General features: G+C 41.8%; 1 protein-coding gene across 1 annotated transcript; it reads left to right on the forward strand.

Moving 5' to 3' along the window:
* Positions 1-331: 331 nt before the first annotated feature.
* On the forward strand, positions 332-3308 carry LOC103708684 (transcription factor BHLH3-like). Its single transcript, XM_008793733.6, has 4 exons — positions 332-2313; positions 2457-2624; positions 2696-2863; positions 2966-3308. The coding sequence occupies exons 1-4, from the start codon at positions 1750-1752 to the stop codon at positions 3050-3052; spliced, it is 987 nt and encodes a 328-aa protein (XP_008791955.5). The 5' UTR covers positions 332-1749; the 3' UTR covers positions 3053-3308.
* Positions 3309-9982: the final 6674 nt, after the last annotated feature.

Here is a 9982-nt window from a genome sequence, read left to right on the forward strand (position 1 = left end):
CGAGATCCCCATATCCTACATGCAGGTTTCTCCATGGAAGTAATTTTTTTTTCCTCCTTTCTAATATGGCAGACAGGAAGGGTTCAACCTTAAATCACAAAACACTCGCAATATCTTTGACATTCACAACGGTAATGACTGATACATTTGCTTTCTATAGCAGCCAAGAGAAGAATAAACCATTACATGCAGCTTATAAAGCCCTTCAACATGTTCTAGATAAGATATTTAAATCTGAAAAAGAAAAAAAAAGAGAGCAAAAGATGTTTGGCCTTACATCAACTTATATCCTTAAATCATTTATTTCAGCCACCTACCAATCTTTCTCAGTCACAAACAGTTCATGGTGGATGACATGGTTCTGATTATAACATTTCATGGAGATTAAGAAGGCTGTTTTGGGCCCAGAATTATTTACCAAACCGAAAGTTGGGGGAGCAAGAATCAATAGTGATACAACAAGTAAAATAGCATCCGCAACACTCATTCCAATGGAGATATTACTCTAAATCTTGCCCAAATCTTTCTACTACAATGGACTAATTGTAGTCATGAAATATATGGCTCTTTTACTGGCTCCAGCAAGACTGCCAGAACATAGTTCACAGGCTAACATAACAGAAATCATCAAGCGAGTTCAAAAATCTGTCAGTGACCATCAACATTGTTGGACCATTTGTTGGACCATTTGTCAGGTTACCTTCATCTACCATGCCTTCAGTCAAACTCACACAGCAAATCCTCCACTTTCCAAGAAAATGCTGAGCTTAAATCAAAAAAAATTTGAAGAAGATGCACATCATGTTATACAAGTAGGTTAATTTAGTGCATTGAGATATAAGTGCCTTAGATCACAGCAAATAAAGAAACAAAAAGCCTGCAAAGAAGAACAGATTATGGGATAAGGAAAGATATGGCTTCTATCTTTTTTTTGTTTAACAGGAATTGTAGAGTAGGACCACAATGCAACTTGCTATCCAGAAAGATCAGTAAGATACCATTTACAATATAAATATGAGCCAAATTGTCATCCATCTTCATCTACCAAATACCTAGTCATATGCAGTGGAATATTGTAAAGTATATTTGACACGAGGTGCGAATAATTTCATGTGCCCATGCATCCAGCACCCATGAAGAATTGTGTTTCTTGCAAGTTTAATCAAATGCTTCACTGGGCTGCAGGGATAGAGACCCTGAGAGAAGAGAATGCAGATAGTTTTATTTAATGAGCACAAACAATTAAAGATAGACTTAGAGCCCTGCAACCATTGGCACAGTGGCCCAAGGAACAAGGCCAAAAGAGCTTGCATTGAGGAATGAGTGGTGGTCCCAGAGCCAACCAAGACACCCTCCTAGCAGCACTGGACTATAGGTGGCCGTGACAGCTATTGAATAATTTCTTAGCCTACCACCCCTTCCTTCTGAGTTCCCACAGATCTGTGGGTCAAAGCTTTCAGGGCATGGGAGTTAAATGTGATGGTTTTAGGATTGCAGATATCAGTGAGAAAAGATATGGAATCATTGACATAGGAAGGTGGAGAGAGAGAGAGAGATTAAAGAAAGAGGAGTTTTCATTCCCATCTTTGGCTATATAGGTTCTAATGCATCTAGCATACCTTGACGCATTAATTATTTCATTCATTACAGGGAATAATTGTTCCTATAGCTTTCATTTGTTATTCCTTTGGTTGGTGCAACTTCATACCACCCTCCGTCCTTTGTTACTTGCGTTTGAGGTGAGAGACAATGGAAAAGATGGAGATCGATGAGCAAAGCCTCCTGCAGGAGCTTTTTGCTCCATGGAGGGAGACAGTTGAACCCAGCTGCTTCCAAGGGGGAATTGACTGCTTCCAAGGAACTGCAAGCCCGGTCGTCTCACCGAATTACGCTCCATTCGAAGAGCTAGTCTTGCAGGCCGAGCCCAACTTCGATTGCCTGAGTGAAGTCTACTGTCCATTTGGAAGTGGCTTCCTGTCCGCAGCACCAGAGTTTCAATCCTCATGCACCATGACGACACATAGCACCATTTCTTGCTCAACTCAGGAAAATGAAGAGATTGGTGTGATCCCCGAAGGAAGCCACAGCACTTGGTATCAGGAGCAGAGCATCTGGAAGGTAGAGCCAATGCAAACTATGGATACTCCTTTAGTCTTTGGTGGCGCAGGATCTTCGTGTCTGGAGAGACAGAATAGCCGGCCGAAGAAGGTCGATGGCCTGCCATCGAAGAATCTAATGGCAGAAAGGAGGAGAAGGAAGCGGCTTAATGACCGGCTTTCACTGCTAAGATCCATTGTTCCTAAGATCAGCAAGGTGATGCATTGAAACTCTTGTTTTATTTATCCCATGATATTTATTCTCTTCTTTCCTTGGTTACATATCTACAGCTTTGTTTGCTAGGTTCTTCTAAATTTACATGATCTTTGCTGCATGCTGATACTAGTGTATGTTACTAGATGGACAGGACATCAATCCTTGGAGACACCATTGATTATGTGAAAGAGCTTTTGGAGAGGATCAAGAGCTTGCAGGAAGAGATTAAAGTGGGTCAAGATCAGCTGAATCTACTGGACACTTTGCATGGTGTCAACCCCAACGAGATGTTGCCAAGAATCTCTCCCAAGGTAACTCTTGCGTGCAATTTAGTTTACAAGCCCCTTGCTCAGCTGCATCTGATCCATGAGAGCATGCGCAGTTCCATGTCGAAAGGAGGGAAGGGGACACCAGGATAGAGATTTCCTGCACGGCGAAGCCGGGTTTGTTGCTTTCTTCAGTGTATACTTTGGAGGCTTTGGGGCTAGAAATCCAACAGTGCGTTGCTAGCTGCTTCAGTGATTTTGGGATGCAAGCTTCTTGCTCAGAAGTAAGATGCCTAGCATTAGATATTTTTCTGTAAATTAGAGTCCCAACTTATGTTACTATTCTGTGATTACTTAATCTATCTGGATCTCTTGTGACTGTTTAGGACAAGGAGCAGAGGGCATTCATAAGCTCTGAAGAGATTGAGCAAGCATTGTTCAGGACTGCTGTTTATGGGGGCGAGTGTGTTTAAGAAAGAGTAACAATACAATATGGGGAACATATTTTTCTGTTTATTTATCATTTTAAGAAGCTTCAGAGTTATTTAGTGGTGTCCGAGAAGACCTTTGATGAGAAGAGTTTAACTCTTTGCTTCTGTTAGGGAAAGATTGCCAATAAGATTGTTATGCATGTACTTAGAGAAGCCTAGTCTCCAGCATCAAACAATGACTATGTAGTTGAATATAGAGTTCATCAAGAAATGCGAAATGAATAATGTTTCCAGTTTATTTTCTGCTCAGAAAAAAGGAAATGCTTCCAGTTTATATTCATACAAGAAAAGATCTTTCAGTTTATGAAATGGCTGATTGTAGTCCATTCAATTCTTCAAGAATCCACAAAATACGTAGCGATGTTTACCGACTGCTATGCGTTTACCTTCATCACTTATAATCAAGCAATCTGATGACTTCTTCAGACCAATCTATCATTTGCTTGCACTAGGGGGATTTTTGGGAACATTTGGGCTCAAATCTGTAAAGGATAAGAGCCAAAAGTGGTGTACTTGATTTACCATTTAAATCCAATCATCGCATGATAATTGATCGGAAACTAACATGGAATGCTAGATCTATGACGGTTGTATATCGGTGCCAAATCGGTGGTTTTTAAGTAGCCTTATGGGGGGATATGATGCTACAAAAATATGAAACTCCTGTAAGATTGGCATGTACTGTAGGGTGTTTGGAAGTAAGCAATGATTTTTTTCACTTAAGGAGTGCGGTTTCTTGATGCTTAGATAACATACATGTGAGGTTAGGTAAGTTGGAGCTTCAAATTGGTCTTTCTACACTACTAACTCGAACAGTTTTAAAGAAATGGAAGTCCACTTGTAGGTGTTCGACATACAAGTCTGCGACTCGAAATACAAGAGTAGAGACGATAATAAACAAGACAACATATTTCATTTCAGGCATTTTTTTTTGAGTAGACCAGATCTGAACATCTTTTCTAGAGGGATTATGTTGGTTCATTGCCCAATTCTTGTGCTAAGAGAAGAGATCTTTCTTGAACAAAGAAGATATTCTATTCTTTTTTTCAAGTCGAGTTAGAGAATTGTAAGTGGACTCTTAGTTGTATTGCTCTACAATGGATTTTCTTTGCCATCTTCAACCTTTGGAGCTAGACCACATGGCTTAAGATGAGCTATGTAATTTTTTTTTTTTATCCTCCAAGATCTCTTTCTTTGGTAACACAACCTATAGTCTTTGTCTTTGTGTTATGTACGATCATCTTAAAAATTATTAGGCTTTTCTGCAACTTGCAACATGGAGTCAAGTTGGGTTGAGTCAGTGCCACAGCTAATAGGTTAAGCCAACTTGCTTTCCTGTTTGTTGAATAGTGCAAAACTCTGAAAGGTAATATGACCATTTGGTTGTTTTGTTGTTTTAAATTATTAACGTAATGGATGTCTTTGATTGTAAGTGTAAGCCAAGAAGCTATATTTCAAGTTTCTATTCAAATTCTCAAATGTAGGGAATTTCCTTTGGACTTCTGAAACATTGGCATGACCACAACTTTCAGGAATTGCTTATGCGTTTCTCTCAAGAAATACGTTAAAGTCTTAAGTTCATCTTATTCAATCTTTACTTGCTATCAATCTTGAGCATGCCATTTTTCTGGAACTAGATCGGATGAATACTAGAGCTTTGTTATCATGTGCACAATAACTATTACAATTGTCAGAATCATGTGATATCACACCTACCACATATTGCATGCACAATTTTGGTTATATTAGCTCAGAGCAATCTCCAAAAATCATGGAATCCAATTGTCATATTCAAACTTAGTATCTGTATCAAATTATGAGATTTTACTATTATATTATACTATACCTGATTCCTAGTATCTTTCCATAGTCATGAGATTTTGTTGTTACATTCTACTATATTTAGTCCCCCCGAGTCCAGGAGCTCAACTTATATATAAAGCACACTAGTGCATGAACATAATAAATAATTCAAATCTCATTTTCAATACAAATTTTTCAATAACTGATCAACAATGACCTTACCTTACTTATCTTATCTTGTTCTTCAACCAACCAATGCCAGTGTGCCATACTAAGGGACTATGCATAGTTTCCCAATAGAATAATATAGGTTGTAAAGTCCAAAGTCTTACATAACCTAAAACTTCTCTTTTAAAGAGAACTAGGATGGCTGACTGCCAAGAGTAAGTGATAGAACCAAGATCTCTTGTAATGGTAGAAGAGGCATTACCGACTCAACTAGTTGGTAATTTGGTTTCTCCTTTGTATCTTGAAACTAAATAGATCGGCTTGCCATACGTTGGATCCCAATTTTTGATGCAAATTTTTACTCAAAAGAAAATCTCGAGTCAAATTAAAGGTATAATTGGATTAAGTAAATGCCGATTTCACACCTCTCCATTCTCTCTCTCTCTCTCTAACATTTCATTGATAGAATGAATGGTTAAATAGGCCAACAACCTCAAAACAGAAAAATTATACCCTACACTATGTGCACCATATCAGCAATGCACCATAGGAACAAACCAAAGCAAGATGAGCGCTGCAGCAATTTGAAATAAGTGCATCATGAATAGAGCCCATAGGAATGAGGCGAAGTGAATGACGTGGTGCACCGCTATGTGGTGCACATGGTGTAGGGTATAGTTTCTCCTCATAGCAAATGAAAGGCTGAAACCAAGCTCATCCATCTCCGGAATACTGATGCAAGATTGTGAAGGCATTAGGGTGGGAGGTACTTGAGAGAGCTGACTATTTTATCGAGTGTTTTGAATGCTTGTAAGAGCAAGAGTCCTCAGTAAAATTGTTCAAATCCTGTGACAATAAAATCTTGCACTAATAAAAAAGTTTGTCTCCATTTCTTTCCACTCTCACTTCTTCTCGAACACATGAAACCTAGAGGGTATGAATCTGTCAAAGGTGTGGAAGCTAGACCTGCTCCGAGATTAAACCGAGTCAGGTTCAATGTTTGTTACGAACTCAACTTGACCTGACCCACCCTACCAATTGCTAGCTCATTAAGCCCAAAGAAAATTGGGTGGGCCGCCCACGTAGATTGGCACCCACGCCTCGGCCGTACTACCGATCGTTATCTGAACATTATTGCATGCCACGTCAGGCCAGGTAACAATAAAATGAACTCTCCTATATAAAAGGTTAGCCCGGAGGACCTAAGGTATGTATGCAATATTACTCACAGATTGAAATTCTCTCCCTTCTATATTGTTGCCTCATTATTCTGGCTTAGAAATCGGAGAGTCTTTTGCTGGAAACTCTTCGGCAAGCAAATTTCTTGCAGGTCATCTCCAGAGAAACTCGGCACTCGACGTGTCAACTGACCTGCTCAACCCGCCTTCAGCCGACCTCAGAGTCGTCCGAGCTGTACTCCCACCTCGGTTCGGATTCGGCGGACGCTTTTTTTGAAGATAAAACATCAACAACGGGTGTTTGGTCCCTTTCAAACCATGACTTAGGACTAGATGGAGATGGTGCCAGAGTGCTTCCATCAACGAAACCCAAGAGATGTTGGGCACGAAGTGTGGGAACAAAAAGAGACTTCCATAATACATAATTACCTGCATTTAGTTTGATTGGAATGAGGCTTGAGATATTAGAAATCACTATAGTAGGGGCTGCGGCACTTTGGGCTGATGATGTAACGGGTGGCGACACTTGAGAGCTTGCTGCAGATGAAGTCATGGCAGAGATATCATGGCAGGCTGGGGTGGCGACACTCTGATACCAAATTACAAAGAGAGTTTTGACAATGAACGGCAGCCGACGTTTTGATTTCTCCTTCATTGGATATTTATAACAAAATATATATTGTTACAATAGGTTACAACAAAATGTTTATTAGACAGTAGGTTACAACAAATGTTGTTATAATTTAGAACCTAGATTACAAAAAGAAGTTGTTATGAGCTGGCTTCTTAGCATGGTTTGAATATTTTCAAATTATTGTTGCTTATGATCTACCATATTCATGGGCTCCTCTCTGACACTTCTATCAGATCAATTGCCATAGATAGAGGTACAAATGGGTCGGGTCGGGTCATGAGTGACCCCGACCCAATCCGGTTCTTTATTCAGGTCCTAATTTTGGATCCATATTCAACCCAATAGAAGATCGGATCGGGTTGGGTCCATGTATGACCTGGACCCAATCCAAAAAAACAGGTCCAGTTCGGGTCAACCTATCCATGACTTCAGAACTTGTTTATACCTCCGCGGGTTGCAGCACGCAGGACCAAATAATTTTACAGATTCAGGTTGGGTCAGATCGGGTCGCAGGATTGAAAATCCAAAATTATCCAACTTCCAAATTGGTTGGATCTGGTTGGGTCTGACTTCAATAAGCCCAAATCGACCCAGAAAGTAAAACAGGTCCAATTTTAGGCCTCGACCGGTCCTATGGGTTTTCCAAAATGGGTTGGGTTGGATCTAAGTGGGTTGGGTTGGGTTATGGGTCAACCCGACCCATTTGCTGCTTTAGCCACAGAGGACTTCCACAAGAAAATCTACCCCTCACTTTCTTTCTAATAGCCCAGTGGAAGCCCCATCTGGGCTGGTCCAGCCTAACTAGAGATGGGATTTGGACCCATTATCCTCTCACTGGACCCGGATTACAGGACTTTTGGTGGGCCCTCGGCCTACATGACCAATCAAAGTTTCTCGCTTCGAAATCAAGTGCGTGCGAGGAGTAACGCACAATTCTCGCCTACTAAGTTAATTAGCAAAATGGTCTCATTCCAAATCAATCATGATGACTAAAATTAAAATAATAAAAAAAAACATGAGATTAGGGTAGGTCTCATTTGGACCTCCAATTTGGACTGCATGATGACCATCGTCTGATCAATGGATGACAGTAGAAGATGAGAGTGCAGGTATTGGTGTGGGAGCTTGCAGCATGGTTGCCCTGCATTTTCTCCATTTTGGGAGACAAAGTGAAGCAATTATTGGACATGATTTGAAGCCATACATCATGTCAATTGAAATACCAAGATTGCAGTAGATGCGGTGGACCCTTTTCAATCCAGCTAGGTCCACCATTAGGTTTCCTTTGTCCATGGTGAGTATTTCACAAAAATGGCTTCTTTTTAGTGGATTCTGACCTTTTATTTTCCTTGACAGAAATAGTTCAGTTCTAGGGATAGCTAAGCTTTTATAGATATATTTCAATCATATATTTAAGCAAAGTTGAATGTACATAATTGTTTTTTACAATGATGCACATATTTTTAATACAAATACATGCAGCATTATGATTAAGCCACGCTCGATGAATCCTAGGGATGGCTAAGCTTCTCTTCAAATTTGTTTCGAGACTGAATTTTGAGGTCAAGTTTGATTCGTTTATTATCTGGGCAGGCCTAATTTAAGCTTGATCGATTAATTTATAATAATCTCAAATCAAGCTGAGACTAATTCGAGCCTCTACCAAGTTTGAGTCAAGCACAATCTGATGGGACATCAGAGCCCTTCATCCAGATGATCCTGAGCCCCCGGATTGAGTCAGACCCGTTTATTTGCATATTTATTTTATTATTTTATTTCTGGGCTTATTTACATTTTAGGGTTTATTTGTGGTTTATTTTATTTCTGGGCTTATTTGCATTTTAGGGCTTATTTGTGTTATTTGTGGGTTTATTAGGATTTATTTCTGTGTAAGGAGGGTTTATGTAAGTTGTGTATTTGGGCCCTATATATAGGGAACTATTTTCATGATTAGGGTTTAATGAAGAATTAAGAAATTTTCTCCCCACCTATTCTCCTCCTCTCTTCTTCTCTTCTCCCTCTTCTCCTCCTCCTCCTCCTCCTCTTTCTCTTCTCCCTCTTCTTCTGTTCTGATTTAAAATCCCACTGAAGTTTTCCTCCAGAATTGGTGCGGCATCAACTTGGTATCAGAGCCTTGGAGGGCTTTGCCCCTGCTGCCAAAGCCACGATCCAGCATCGTCTTCCATCTGTCACACCACAACTAGTTCCCTCCCCGACACCACCGCCGAGTCTGTGAAGACCCAGATCGCCGCCCATCCGCATCCGACCCTCCCTCTCTCTCGGTTTGTGTTTTCACCAGAAAAAAAAAAAAAGAATCTCTCTCTCTCTCGGTTCAAACCAGAGGAAAAAAGGAAACCCCTTTCCACCGCCCCACCAAAATCCCACCCGAGACTACATCTGTCTCTTCCCCTCGGTGCTCACCAGAAGAACACACACACACTTAAAAAAAAAAAAAGAGGAAAAGAGAGAAGGTCCCTCCCTCCCTCTTGGTTCTCATCAGAGAAAAAAAAAAAAAAGAGGGGAAGACCCCTGTTCGCCGGCCCCGTCCCGCCGGCCGCCAAGCCCGCGGCCACCACTCCCACGCTCCACCGCCGCTGCATCACGCCACCGCCAGGCCGAGCGCCGCCCCCTCCGAAGTGTCGCCGCGCGCCCCGAGCACTCCACCACCATCGGGCACCCTGTTGCCGCCCGCGGAAGCCTGAGACCGGCCGCCTGCGTCGTGTCCGCAGAGGGGACCGCCGCCGTGGAGTCCCGCGGTTGGTCGCCGTCGGTCGCCGCAAGCCCGCAGCCGCTGCCGCGATCTCCGCCCCGCCTCGCAGCCACCGCCACGAAATCCGGCAGATCCCCAACGAATCCGTCGGAGATTGAAGACGGCCAGCGTAGCGGGTAAGATCCAAACCCGTTAACCCGCAACCTATTAGCCCGGTTCCACAAAAAAAAAGGGTTCGGCACGTGATTTACACGTGACAACTCTGTAACGAGTATCGGGTCGGGTCAAACCCGATAACCCGAAACCCGGGTCCAAAAGGCCCGCACGTGACCGCATGTGCGTACAAAAAAAAAAAAAAAAAAACTGCTTACCTCTGTTCCTGACGAAAGGGAAACCCTAGGGGTTTCCGCCGCCATCGC

Source organism: Phoenix dactylifera, chromosome 3, assembly GCF_051530095.1.
Source record: "Phoenix dactylifera cultivar Ajwa chromosome 3, Ajwa_hap1_PhDact_Kaust_v1.1, whole genome shotgun sequence".
NCBI lineage: Eukaryota > Viridiplantae > Streptophyta > Magnoliopsida > Arecales > Arecaceae > Phoenix > Phoenix dactylifera.

What these genes read in the sequence shown, in the direction of transcription:
- LOC103708684 (XM_008793733.6), top strand. Translation starts at nt 1,750, where the DNA reads ATGGAAAAGATGGAGATCGATGAGCAAAGCCTCCTGCAGGAGCTTTTT. An exon ending in TGCCAAGAATCTCTCCCAAG is followed by an intron (nt 2,625 to 2,695) that starts GTAACTCTTGCG and finishes GAGCATGCGCAG; the next exon opens with TTCCATGTCGAAAGGAGGGA. An exon ending in TGCAAGCTTCTTGCTCAGAA is followed by an intron (nt 2,864 to 2,965) that starts GTAAGATGCCTA and finishes GTGACTGTTTAG; the next exon opens with GACAAGGAGCAGAGGGCATT.